General features: G+C 44.4%; 1 protein-coding gene across 1 annotated transcript in view; it reads right to left on the minus strand.

Annotated features, from left to right (window-relative positions):
* Positions 1-734: 734 nt before the first annotated feature.
* Positions 735-14,707, minus strand: part of LOC120024339 (mannosyl-oligosaccharide 1,2-alpha-mannosidase IA-like) — a 180,364-nt gene continuing 166,391 nt past the window's right edge. Inside the window, exons 9-12 of the mRNA XM_038968561.1 lie at positions 13,154-13,373; positions 11,460-11,632; positions 8,595-8,710; positions 735-3,792 (exon numbers count right to left, since the gene is read on the minus strand). Coding sequence (XP_038824489.1) covers positions 3,660-3,792; positions 8,595-8,710; positions 11,460-11,632; positions 13,154-13,373 — 642 coding nt within the window. The 3' untranslated portion in view covers positions 735-3,659. The remainder of the gene's footprint in view (positions 3,793-8,594; positions 8,711-11,459; positions 11,633-13,153; positions 13,374-14,707) is intronic.

Consider the following 14,707-nt stretch of genomic DNA (forward strand, 5'->3'; position numbering starts at 1 on the left):
CTGCGGGGCTCTATTCCAAAAGGTAGGTTTAACAGAGCAAGTGAAATGTGATCATACAGATCACCCATATATCGCCAATGATGCTATTTAGGCCTATATAGGATTTGCAAAGTCATCAACAGCTATTGTTTTATTTCAACTAAAATAGACAATATCTAGTTCTAGGGTTTCAAGCTCTGATTGATTTCAAATTAATAATGTATATGTATTCACATCTCCATCTCAATCAAAAATCAAATCAAACGTCATTTAAAGGGCATTTAAAGTTTGATTTGATTTAGTCCTATTCTTTAACTTATATTTTTGATTGAGATGGAGACCTGAAGCCAACATAGCAATTATTAATTTGTAGACAAACTGCAATTAAAGCCAGACTAAGTCAGTGACACAGATGGAACTATCCAAGCAGATAGTTTTTTTGTGCCAACAAAAGCTAACACTGAAAAGGTTTTGATACTCTTCTGCCACCTAGTGGATAATAGCTATACACACAGTTTCACTTGGAAGTGGTTTGGATCCCAATCATTACAAAATGACAGATAGAAAATGAAGCCAGGTCGGCAGTCAAATCTAAGGTTTTCAAGGAATTCTGAGTGTGTGAGAGTGAGACAGTCCTGAACAGCCTCTGGTAATCACATATTGATCATCAGACACATTTGACCTGGTCATGGAGCACTAATATAATTGATGTCAAGAGGTCATTTCAGAATGAAAACACCAAAAATGCTTGATATTAAAGATTGTTTTATTCACAATAGAAGTGTAACAAATATAGTTTATGAAACATTTTGCTGCTCATTAATATCATTTAAGCTCATAAGATTTATATAAATGTAGAATGGCATATTTGCAAGAATGGAATATTTACATTTCAATAACAAACCACACACAAAAAAACAGAACAGAACAATTCCTCACAAAATTAAACTTGCATATAAACCAAAATAAACTATGTGCAATGGAATGATTATCAGCATTATTGTACCGTTTACATTTTTGAGGTTGTTTCACAAAACCATGAACAATAGATTCACAAATAAAAGGCATTGTAATGTGAGAGATCATCAACACAATATTCAACCACAAAGTCACTTTGAAATGAACAGCACGTCTTCTAGTCTGCATATCTGAAACAAAGATGAAAGGAAATGGTTCATATGTCATGTGTTAGCATTTTACAGCGACTTGAAGTTTCTCAGTATCACTACGAGTAATCTCTGCTGCTCCCTAAAGCTGCAACAGTCAGGAGAAACACTTAGGCTCTCAGACAGTGCAGAGATGGTGAATGCAGCAATTTCATATCTACAGTGTATCACAGTGTATAGTGACGCTCTTCCCTGGAACCGGAATGGCTACCGAACTGAACTAGGTGGTAGGGATGTAAGCCTACATGGATATCACAGTTTCCCTCATTAACATTGCTTCCTCCAGTAAGATAAACAGGTATTATTATTATGTCTTAAAGAATGCTATAGAAAGCAGAGTTTGGCTCCAGTAGTGGGCAGATATCAGCATCTCCAACCTCTTGTCTGGTCAATCCTCTAATGTAAGAAAATGACTTCAACCATGATGAAGGCCCTTCTTCAAGACCTCTTGATCCTACCCCGTTTATTTCCAAATAAGATGTACTGTATGTGGACATCAGTGCCCCCTGACTGTGAAAGATGTACACTACAGAAGAACAGGACCACGAGACATTGTTTCATACAAATCCGCTCCCCTTTAACTTTGCCTTTATGATGAGACAACAGAGCGGTTTGATGGGTCCTGTGGTCACCTGAACATCCATTTCTGAGTGTCCATAAACTTCCATGTTCATAAGTGTGTTGGAGTGTGTACTTCTGAATACGATATGCATGTACAGTGTGACCACTTCGATGTATTTATCATCTTGTCTTTATACAGTATTCAGCATGTATATATGTATGTTCATATGTGAGTAACAGCTTCCTCTGATCGGTACCACCAGAGCCATATATTTTAGAGAGTTGGGCAAACTGTACGAATTTGGAATATTTCTTATTCTAGACATTCCGTTACATATCATTATTTAAATATTCCCTATGTAACATTAATGGGGAACTAACATGGCTGCCATAGAATGTTGAGGTGTCATGTAAATGCCTCATAATGCAGGAACCTCAATGTTCCACCTCTTTAAATAGATTGCTCTGGGTACCACAACACATTGTTTCAGCATTTTGTGCTGTCCAGAAGAAAGGAACAACAAAAAATCTCAACAAACAAATTGAGAACAACAAAAGGTCAAATAATCTTCAGTTCACATTTGATGGTACATTCATACGATGCATTCGTTACATATGATTGACTACCAAATTCTTGGTCTGATTCTGCCCTTGTCTCCCCCACACTGTCTCCCTCCCATCTCCCAAATAATCCACCTAAACAACAACACAGGGCCCATTCTCTCCACAGCGCCACCTAGGTGCCTGCTCCAAACCTTCCTTCCTATGTACTATGGAATAAATTAACAGCGAAGGAACTATTTTACATCACATGGATTAATGTCTCTACCACCTGTAATAAAGGAACAAACAAACAAACAAAGCACATGTCAACTTTGTCAATTAAAAAACAAAAGGAACATGATGATGGGGGTGGGGTTGGGAAACAAAGCTCTGACAAACAGACTAGGCTGAATGAATTGATGACATGTTGGTAGAAGGAATGAACTCTACTGTCCACACGTTCCATACTTCAGGAGGAAGGGAACAGATAGATGGTCAACATTTCTACTTCTTTAAACAGAGGTTGTTCTCAGTGCAGGTCTTTTCCCATCAAGGTACTTCATCTCCTTTAATACTGTATGTGGACCTGCTACACTCATCTGACTGGACTGGTGTATTACTGGTGTTCAACACTAGATGTCAGTGTGGTAGAGGAGGTGACTAAGCACTCAATCAACAATGCCATCTGAACAATGTGGTACCTACCTACTGGTTTAAATTAAAAACCTTGCCATTTGCCTGAACTGCTTATTTGATAGACCATATTAGACTGAAAGGCACTAGTTAAGATTTGACTATCAAGCAGGTGAGAACCAAGCTCTGGGTCTTTAACAGAAATCCACCTAAATGGTCCATTGTTAAAGTGTGACTAAAATCATACTTACGATAAGAACGACACAAACGTGATATGTTGATTGACATTGATCTATTGTCAGTCACACCCACAAACACATACCCCATATGGTGGAAAGAACGAAAGAAAATAAATGACAAAGCTGTCTTCAAATCAGTATGGCTTTTTTTTGGAGTGACAGCAAATGTTACAGCGCAGAGTGTCCTGTTCTCCTCACAGAGGAGTGTAGATTTACAGCACTGGGCGGGAGGGGAGCATGCAGACTAGCTTTACAAGATGACAAGAGGAGAACTCTTGGATGAGGTGGTTCCTCCCAGTCCCCAGTAGGGGGCAGTCTGCCTCTAGAGAGGCAGGCAGCCGGTCCGGTTCCATCTGGTCTGGTCAGGGACTCCAAAACAGGAGAGTCCAGTCTGCCAGGGAAGCGGCCTGCCTGGGTGAGATCCACCCATGGTGGGGGAGGAGTAAGAGACAGTTCCGTCCACTGCTCAGAAAGGGAGGGGGTAGAGGAGTTTGGTGGTGGGAGGGGTCAGGTCAGGGGGTGATCCAGGAGGACCACTCTACTCCTGCTGGCTGGGCTTGTCTGTGTCTGTCATCTCCTTCTTAATGACAGGGAGGGGGTGGGCCTCGGTGTTGAACACCCAGTGCTCCAAGGGAAGATGGTCATCATCAGAGAAGAGCAGGTACAGGTATCTGAGAGAGAGAGAGAGAGAGACTCAACTTAGCTCAAACACTAATATGTGATCAACAAAACACCACTTATTTAAACCAACAACCTCAAGTCCTAGTTGAGTTCTGACTGATGCAATCATTAACAACATCTACTAGATGTCTGAGAGTGTCAGAGACGGCGGTGGGCCGAGGGTGGTCTCACTAAGACACGTCCCAAAACCAACTCAGGGAACAACCAGTTCAGGAGGTCTCCCATGCCAATATTTCCCTGCCAAGCTTGGGGAGAGCCAAGCCAACAATGCAAATCAATGAATAAATAAAAATGACAAAAGACTAAACAATTTCTGTTTCCTTTGGCAGAAAACAGCAGCTTGGTCACTGCATGCCAAAAGCTATTGCGCTCGGCATTAAGTTTTTGCGAGTGAACCGGTCGCAAATCAAAAGTTGATTCCAGAACCAATGGTTGGGGGACGAGTGGAGGTGGATCTATACCCTACACGTCCTTAATCAGGTACAGAGGTGACACTCGTTGGAACCGGATTACGCCATGCCCACCCAGAGTCCCCACGGTGACCTTGCGGACACCACTCCATGTTCAGAGAGATTCAAAGACTCAATCATGGACACTCATGACAGTTGTGGCTGCTTCACGTGATGTATTGTTGTCTCTACCTTCTTGCCTTCGTGCTGTTGTCTATGCCCAATGATGTTTGTACCATGTTTTGTGCTGCTGCCATGTGGTGTTGCTACCATGCTGTGTTGTCATGCGTTGCTGCCATGCTATGTTGTTGTTTTAGGTCTCTCTTTATGTAGTGTTGTGGTGTCTCTCTTGTCGTGATGTGTGTTTTGTCCTATATTTATTTTTTTCATCCCAGCCCCCGTCCCGGCAGGAGGCCTTTTGCCTTTTGGTAGACCGTCATTGTAAATAAGAATTTGTTCTTAACTGACTTGCCTAGTTAAATAAAGGATAAATAAAAATAAATAAAGATGGAGAATGAGACAGAGCGAGAGAGAAAGGAGAGGTGGTGGCTCCAGATGTTACAGAGGGGGATGATTAACGGCCGTGGGTGGGAGAGAGTCCAGGCACTCCTTCCAACAGTTAAACCAGACCCGACCTACCAGATCAAGAAACAGCTAGGGGGAGGAACATTGAGTCCATCACAGTCAGTGAGCCCCCAGTGTTCTCAGAACTCAAGTGATTACTCAAAACGCAAAGCCCCATTGCACTACACTAGGAATGATGAATAAAACAAAAATAACTCATTAAGTCATAGCATAGCATCCCTCTTTAACAGTATCCCGTGTCCTAATACTGGGAACAAAATGAACATCGGGAGGGCTTTTGGGCCCCTTCATGTTGACAAGTGCTTAGCTTTTGATCTGGGGGAACTTGTTAATGCAGTAGACCACGGCAACAACAAGCCCACAGCACAGTCCACCACCCTGGGAAGGAACGGGAGGAGACAGCAAAGCAAACAGACAGATATACACTGTTTTCAGAGTCATCATTGCTAATGTGACCTCACTCTGAGAGGAAGGAGGAGGAGCCTGGCTATGAGGCAGAAAGAAATGGAGAGAAGGAGGAGAGAGAGGAGAAAGGAGAGGGGAGACAGGAAGAGAGAGGGTGAGAGAGGGAAAGAGAGGCAGAAAAAAGGGAGTGGAAGAAAGTAGGGAGTGAGGGAGAGCCGGTGCCTAATAGATGGATTTTGCATCAGTAAACAAGGCATTTGGGGAGGCCTGGGATCTGGAGACCCTATTCGCCAAATTGCATCACTTTCCACCACCATTAAATACTACAGACGTTTGAACGGTTCTATTAAGCGGTGGGACTCACACAGCGTTTCATAGCAGCATCAGTCAGAGAGGCAGATTAGCCCAGGGGTTTGACCACAAAAGGAAAATAAACACCAACATCAAAGTGCTGCACAGTTATTAAATGCACAGGAGGGTGAAAACATATTTAACTTTTCTGTTCAGCAAGTCTCCCTCCCTCACTTAGCCTCTTACTCTAGCGCAACCTTGAACCTATCTTCTTTTCCTCTCTCCCCGGGTCCCCCCTTTCCATCTCTCTCTTCATCTTCCTACCTCTCTTTCCCTTTCTTTCTCTCCCTCTCTCCTGCATGCAGCTTGTTGTTATCTCACTGAGTCATGGTGACGTGGCTGTGGCTACCGTACCTAGCCTCGGGGCAGAGCAGAGCCAAGCAGGGGAGGGACACAGAGCAGAGCCAAGCAGGGGAGGGACACAGAGCAGAGCCAAGCAGGGGAGGGACACAGAGCAGAGCCAAGCAGGGGAGGGACACAGAGCAGAGCCAAGCAGGGGAGGGACACAGAGCAGAGCCAAGCAGGGGAGGGACACAGAGCAGAGCCAAGCAGGGGAGGGACACAGAGCAGAGCGGGGACACAAAGAAGAGGAAGGACACAGAGCCCATGACCTCTCTATAAGCTCACACCAGAGTGCTGTGACAAGGCTCCAACAAGAGGGGAGCAAAACACCACCACTGACCCTCAATAGAAACAAAACACCACTGATCCTCAATAGAAACAAAACACCACTGATCCTCAATAGAAACAAAACACCACTGATCCTCAATAGAAACAAAACACCACTGATCCTCAATAGAAACAAAACACCACTGATCCTCAATAGAAACAAAACACCACTGATCCTCAATAGAAACAAAACACCACCACTGACCCTCAATAGAAACAAAACACCACTGATCCTCAATAGAAACAAAACACCACCACTGACCCTCAATAGAAACAAAACACCACTGATCCTCAATAGAAACAAAACACCACTGATCCTCAATAGAAACAAAACACCACTGATCCTCAATAGAAACAAAACACCACTGACCCTCAATAGAAACAAAACACCACTGATCCTCAATAGAAACAAAACACCACTGATCCTCAATAGAAACAAAACACCACTGATCCTCAATAGAAACAAAACACCACTGATCCTCAATAGAAACAAAACACCACTGATCCTCAATAGAAACAAAACACCACCAATGACACTGTACAGAAACCATAGAGTGGGGGGTTGATGCTCTCTCAGACCAGGATTAGACTGTAAAAAAGACAGAGAGCCATCTATACACCATTCTACAGTCCATCTACTCCTCAGGCATTGTGCTCTTATCAATGGTGAAAGTGGAGAGGAGACAGTTTCAGAGAGACAGAGAGAAATTGAATTGAATTGAGAGAGAGAGAGAGAGAGAGAGAGAGAGAGAGAGAGAGAGAGAGAGAGAGAGAGAGAGAGAGAGAGAGAGAGAGAGACAGACAGACAGAGAGAAATTGAATTGAAAGAGAGAGAGGGGGGGGGGTGGTATAAAGGGCTCAGTAAAAGCGCTCTGTCTGCCTGCCTGCCGCCTCCTCTTATCTATCTCTGTGTGTGACTGCTGCTATCTCTGAGAAGACTGCTGAGGTCCCTGTAGTCCACAGCACACTGCCTGCCTGTCTGTCTGTGTGTCTGTCTGAGCCGGCCGTGACAATACAATACACCCAGGACGTCAGTAGTTTCTCCTCAGAGGCCCGCAGGCACAGCACAGACAGAGGTGGAGTACTCAGTGGGGGAAGGACATTATTCTACTTCTAATCTGTTTTGAAGTGTTCAAACAAACTGAATGTCAGGAATAGAACATAAAGAGACGTCTGTGATGAAATTCTAGAGCAGATCTTAGATGTCATGAAACATCTATGGGTGTCAAACTCATCCACACACGATAAGATGAAGATAACTGTCTAGTTGGCATGAGGGGGAGGAATATTCATGACCCCACTTGTCCCATTATATTTAAGAAAATGGAATACTGTAGTTATTCAAGGGTAGGTTCTGGGGGAGGATGTTGGATAACAAAATCATGCCAACAAACCTGATGTATTTTTATCACATTTATATTTTTATCTAATGGACTAACAATCGCACTTGACTTTTTTCCCCCTCTTACTAGCTCGGACTATGCTGATAACTACTTTATTGAGGAAAACTGTACTTACTTCAAATCAAATCAAAGTTTATTTGTCACATGTGCCAAATACAACAGGTGTAGACCTTACAGTGAAATTCTTACTTACAAGCCCTTAACCAACAATGCAGTTTTAGAAAAATACTTCATGAAAGTATTTACTAAAATAAACTGAAGTAGAAAAGAAAGAAAAAAGAAAACAGAAAAATAACAAATAATTATGGAGCTGCAGTAAAATAACAGTAACGAGGCTATATACAGGGGGTACCGGTACAGAGTCAATGTGGAGGCTATATACAGGGGGTACCGGTACAGAGTCAATGTGGAGGCTATATACAGGGGGTACCGGTACAGAGTCAATGTGGAGGCTATATACAGGGGGTACCGGTACAGAGTCAATGTGGAGGCTATATACAGGGGGTACCGGTACAGAGTCAATGTGCGGGGGTACAGGTTAGTCGAGGTAATTGAGGTAATATGTACATGTAGGTAGAGGTAGTGACTATGCATAGATAATAAACAGAGAGTAGCAGCAGCTAAAAAATGTGGGTTGGGGGGGAGACGCTGCAAATAGTCTGGGTAGCCATTTGATTAGCTGTTCAGGAGTCTTATGGCTTGGGGATAGAAGCTGTTAAGAAGCCTCTTGGACCTAGACTTGGCACTCCAGTACCGCTGTGATATGTAGTTGTTCCACCCAGCCATCTTAAGATGAATGCACTAACTGTAAGTCACTCTGGATAAGAGAATCTGCTAAATGACTCAAATGTAAAGGCAAGGTGAAAGTTGTAATGCTCGATATCCAGATGCCTCTATGCAGAATGACAGTGTGTGACTAGAGGGTCTTACTTGAGTGTCTCGGCCAGGTAGAAGCTCTGCTGGACGTCATCATGGTTGGGGCTGGAGGCGTAGACGTCCCGCACTCCACTGTAGCCCCCCTCCACACGACAGTGCTTCTCCAGAGCCTGAGAGACACAGAGAGAACAGACAGTAGACGGGGGACAAGAACGTGAGAGCGGAGGGAGAAGTGTTGAGCTGACTCTGTTCTTATGTCAGTGTGTTGGAGATGTATGCACGGTGCTAGCTAGTTGCTGAGTAGGCACATTTCAATTCAGTGTGGCTGCTCTGCCTGGGGGTGGGGGGGAAGAGGAGAGGAGGGGAGGCTGCCTTAGGCACAATGACTCAGGGAGAAAACAGGGCTGATGAGGAAGGGGCTGGGGCTGCAGCGTTCACACATCCAGTCTGGCTGAACAAGGTGGAGGTACAATATCTGCAGGCAGGTAGAGAGGCAGGCTGATTTATGGCTAACACAAGGCCCATCATAAGTAATCTCATGTCATTAGTGGATACAATTACACAGCTCTGGGATCTGGGCAATCAACATTGCCACTGTTCTGTTCTGTTGCAGCATGGCAATGATACAGCAGACGGGAGAGAGCGAGAGAGAGAGAGGGAGAGCAAAAGAGAGCACGAGAGATAGAGAAAGGAAGAGTCTCAAAGGTTTTGGAGACTCCTGCACTCAGAACTAGCCATGCGTAGACCTGAATGAGTCTACAGATCACAGTGAAGAGGGGTCTATTGGAATGCAGAGGCCTTTTCACTGTGATTTCAGGGGAAGTCTCTTCTCAGTGGAGGTTAAGAAGGGACAGAGTGACACAAACATGACAGGAAGGACTGTGGTGGGATAGTTATGATGAATGATGGGTACTGTAGTTTAGGCTTGGGTGGTATACCGTGTATCGGGGTATTTGTAAATAGCCACGGGATGATTTTTTAATACCGGACAATTTTCAATACATTTTAAATAACTGCAGTCAACTCGTGCAATGCGTTAGGAGATAAAGCAGATGGCGTTATTACTTAGTTCCCCAACACAGTTGAGTCAGTCACGTGTTTGTTTGTAAATAGCACAACAGGAGAAAGCGGGGGCAGGTGAGTCCAGCTGTGTATTGTTTTAAATTGAAAGTCCACAGTGTTTTTTTGCTTCAATAGAGTGATCAAGGACGTGCAACTATAGTTTTCCTTCACAGGAAATACATTAGAGCCACACATTCGATATAAAATAACTTCATTTTCATCAGATGACAATAGAAGCGCCACACTATTTGCCTGGCAGAAACACAAGAAAATAAGCTTACAATGAAAAAGCAAGGTCATTTTAGAAAAAACGATGCATGGACATCGTATTTCAACTGTTCAGGCCAGAAAGAATGTAGCCAGCTACATTTCCTAATGGTTTGCTTAAGTTAATCTTGCATTTTAACAAAGAAAAATAGTCTGGCTACACTGAGAGAAGTAGTGGAGAAAAGAAGCTCCACATCAGTGGGAATGCTGTCTGCTGATAAAACGCCCGTTCGTGAATTCTTATCCGAGTTCAGAAGTGCAACTGAAGCACAAAATGAGTCTGAAACGGAGCAGAAATGACAAGAAGCCTTTTAGATCTGTGTTTACAAAACGCAGCAAGATATTTCTTATATGTTTTATATTGTTTTGTGTGTAAACACAAAGCCTAGTTTAACTTGCTATCTAAGTAAGTGCCTCAATTAATAAGACGATGGGGCGTCATATTGTCTTAGCTTTCCGACGTGTTTGAGAAGTCAAAGCCTTTTGGATGAGTTCCTCTGTCCAGTGTCTGTTCTTTTGCCCATCTTGATATTTTATTTTTATTGGCCAGTCTGAGATATGGCTTTTTCTTTGCAACTCTGCCTAGAAGGCCAGCATCCCGGAGTCGCCTCTTCACTGTTGACATTGAGACTGGTGTTTGGGGCTACTATTTAATGAAGCTGCCAGTTGAGGACTTGTGAGGTGTCTGCTTCTCAAACTAGACACTCTAATGTACTTGTCCTCTTGCTCAGTTGTGCACCGGGGCCTCCCACTCCTCTTTCTATTCTGGTTAGGGCCATTTTGCGCTGTTCTCTGAAGGGAGTAGTACACAGCGTTGTACGAGATTTTCAGTCCTTGGCAATTTCTCGCATGGAATAGCCTTCATTTCTCAGATCAAGAATAGACTGACGAGTTTCAGAAGAAAGTCCTTTGTTTCTGGCCATTTTGAGCCTGTAATCAAACCCACAAATGCTGATGCTCCAGATACTCAACTAGTCTACAGAAGGCCAGTTTTATTGCTTCTGTAATCAGAACAACAGTTTTCAGCTGTGCTAACATAATTGCAAAAGGGTTTTCTAATTATCAATTAGCCTTTTAAAATTATAAACTTGGATTAGCTAACACAACGTGCCATTGGAACACAGGAGTGACGATTGCTGATAATGGGCCTACGTACACCTATGTAGATATTCCATAAAAAAAGCTGCCGTTTCCAGGTACAATAGTCATTTACAACATTAACAATGTCTACACTGTATTTCTGATCAATTTGATGTTATTTTAATGGACAAAAAAAAGTGATTTTCTTTCAAAAACAAGGACATTTCTAAGTGACCCCAAACTTTTAAACGGTAGTGTATAACTTTATGATCTGGATTGACTATCTTTGCAATTCGTTTATTTTCGTTTGCATATTTAGCTAGAAGCCGCTATGCAAATTCACTATTACCTGTGCAAATTTTGTTAGCATTTTGGTAATAGACGGCCAACAGGCTTTTTTTGGCGACCACTTGTGTACTAAGTCGGTAATACAGTAAATCCCGAGGTGAGAGAAGGACGGTGTGACGATATGAAAATCTGGATACTGCCCAACCCTACTGTAGTTCTCACCTGCACGGCCTCCCAGCCCCACTCCCTGTACTTAGGGTCGTGGGTGAACCTCCACATGTACATGTAGGTCTCGATGACCTCTGGCCTCAGGATGAAGTACTTCTCGTTCTGCCGCGTGGCGATGGCCTCCACGCCTCCGTCAAACCTGAACGCCTCCGGGCCCAGCTTCAGGGCTATGACACGGGAACAAAGGAAGAAGACAACATGTCAACATAAAACCCAGCTCTAGGGGAAAGTAAAGGACACAGAGAACCAAAAAAACTCAACCTCAGTTCCTGGATGGAGCATGAACCCATGACATCATTTCACAGCCAAGAGACCAGATTATGAGAAAAGCAAAGTTCAAAGGTAAAGGGAGTTTGCCACGTGATTATGTGACAATTAACAGGGTTTAGGCCTATTGTTATTTCCTGTAATCCCTGTTTGATGAGAACTAGCACCTATACACACAGCAGGCAGTGACTCAGCGGGGGGTAGGGGGAGAGGATGGAGGTGGGTTGGAGGTCGAATGGGGGAACAGGGGTGCTGTGAAGTTAGGCAGGGCCAGGGGATTACGCTGCTTCATAGAACCGTATTTTAATCTATTCTAGTGATGTCCTCAGCCAGTTCTGTTGATAGTAAATTGATAGATAGTGATGGAGGAAAAAAATTGATAGTTGCATATCGGCATATAATCTTTTACGATATAGCGCATCGTTTTGACAATATTGCAATATTATTTTTGCACTAGTTTGTGTACCTGCACCAAAACCCCCAGTATTTTCCCTTCATAGCTTGTTCTCCATCTTCTTTTGAAATAAGGAGCCAATTCATTTTCAGAACTTAAATTTATATGACTGATCAAAATGTATTTTATCATAGCTCTCTCTTGTCCTTCTGCACCAAACACATGGTGAGCAATATATTTGGAACATCGAATCACAATACATATAGTATTGGTACGTAAGTATCGTGATAATATTGTATTGTGAGGTCCCTGGCAATCCCAGCCCTAATAGATTTCCTGATGGTCAATCCGGACCAGAGGAAGTGAGAGAGGAGACCCTCTGACTCAGACTAACCTGGCTGACACTATGCTCTGTCTACCCAGCAGCCCTTCTGGCCTCAGAGAGAAACCAGGCTCAACGGCTCCTGAAGAGGAGTGTGTCTGTGTGTGTGCGTGGTGCGTGGTGCGTGAGTGAGTGAGTGAGTGAGTGAGTGAGAGAGAGAGAGAGAGAGAGAGAGTGAGTGTCCTGTTGTTGACTCCCACACCTCCTTTTGTCTAGGCTTCAGAACTAATACGGTCTCACCTGGGAGGGAGAGAGTTTTAGACTAAAAAAAGGTAAGGCCTTTAGAGAGTAATGCCAGGTACTATGATCTTGCAGAGCGGAGCTACAGTATTAGTATATGACTGACACAATATCTAAAGGAGGTATATGAAATAGAGAGACACTTTACAGAGAAGGGGTAAGCAACTCTGGTTCTGAAGGGCTGCAGTGTGTACAGGATTTTGTTCCAGCCAAGCATTAACTCACCTGATTCAACTAATCACAGCCTAATCTGAAGATTAGCTAGACTAGTTGAATCAGGTGTCTTCAAGCAGAATACAAACAAAAGCCTGTACACACTTGGACCCCGTTGCCTACCAGTGCTGTGTAGAGGGAGACACGGAGACTGATGTTCCCCAGACGACGGGGTCAGTCAGTAAGACTCACTGGTGCGGGCGTAGGACTCGTGGCAGGTGCGGGCAATCTCTGAGGCCTGCTCCATCTGGTGACCCGTCTTGTCCTCGGGCGCTCCGTCCGCCCCCAGGGCGATCATGCCCCCGGCGAAGCACGTCAGGTGACCCATCTTGTGCTCCAGCAGCCCGCCCTTCCACTCAGCGATGTACATCAGGCCACCGCTGGACTTTCTTATCAAACTGGTCTCAATGGCCTGGAAGACAATGACAAGAACGGAAGACAGATGAGCACTCTATCCACTCGCAGTCCCAGACAAGAGCCATTCCCCTGCAAATGGAGTAGACCCTTCCGGAACATGAATAACTACTGCCCAAATAGCATTGTTAAGCTTGATGAAGCTGCTGTTGCAGGAAAACTAGGGGTCCGAGCTGGTCACCAGCCACTGTTATCTATTTTCTGGGGCGGCGTAGACTCAAAGTTCCTATTTGTCCCTGACATTTACACATACACACAAGGGCCACTTTACCCAGAGATATCCTCAAATGGCAGGCGTGTCCCACCCACAGCGAGACATGACACCAGGAGGTGCCATTCAGAACAACGGGTGGCCCCTCTCTCCCACTAGCCACACAGCAGGTGTCCAATACGGTACCATCCCATGACTGACAGACAAAACAAAGTTATTACAGAAATAATGGGCCATTATTGATGTAGAGAAAGATATAAAACTACCTTTCAACATAGGGAATAAATAACCGCAGCTAAGACGAGTCGACGGCATGCTGAAACGTGACACTATTACAGGTGCATTCTCTGATACGCCTAATTGATCATCGCTTCATTTGGCATATTTATTTTCATATTCATTGGGTTTGCTTTTCTCCTGCTGGGGGAAGACCTAAAAAAACGAAATATGGCAACTCTCCTGAGAGTAATGACATTTTTAAAAGATGATTCAGATCTGTGCTTTTGCAGTGACATCATGTAAATGGGCCGTGTATAGGCGGCTGGGCTTTATACGCCACGATCCGCCTCAGAAAACCAGCTGATTAATATTCCCCATAGCTGGCTATTTCATTTCCTTTGGTCTCTTTAAAGGCAGCCTATATTATGTTTAGCAACAGCAAGCCTGACAGACAAATAGACCTGGGCTGGGCCAGTACAGGAGCAGATAGACAGAGGCAGACAGCAGCACATCTTGTTCAGCTTCTCTTCTCATTGGGGGGGGACAAAGAGACAGAGAGACAGAGAGAGAGAGAGAATGTAGGCCAGGCCGGCACTGAGGCGAGGATGCCAAGGAGCCATTAATAAGAGAACAGCGTCTGTCCTAACCGCCTGCCTCACAGTCTGCCTGACCCAAATAGAGGATGGCATGGCGTGGCCATGGGGACCCTCTCGCTGTGGGTGACCTGCTTGTGGTGATGGCAGGCGGACGGACGGGCGGGCGGGTAGATAGGCAGGTGTGGTGGGGAAACGAGGCTGTCTGGGAGGGGACTTGAGGAGGGAGGGTAATATCCTGGAGTAGTCTGGGTCCTTGTGGACCTCTGCACAGAGAGAAACATCTTTATCTCCCACAGGACAGGCTGC

Source organism: Salvelinus namaycush, chromosome 29 (assembly GCF_016432855.1).
Source record: "Salvelinus namaycush isolate Seneca chromosome 29, SaNama_1.0, whole genome shotgun sequence".
NCBI lineage: Eukaryota > Metazoa > Chordata > Actinopteri > Salmoniformes > Salmonidae > Salvelinus > Salvelinus namaycush.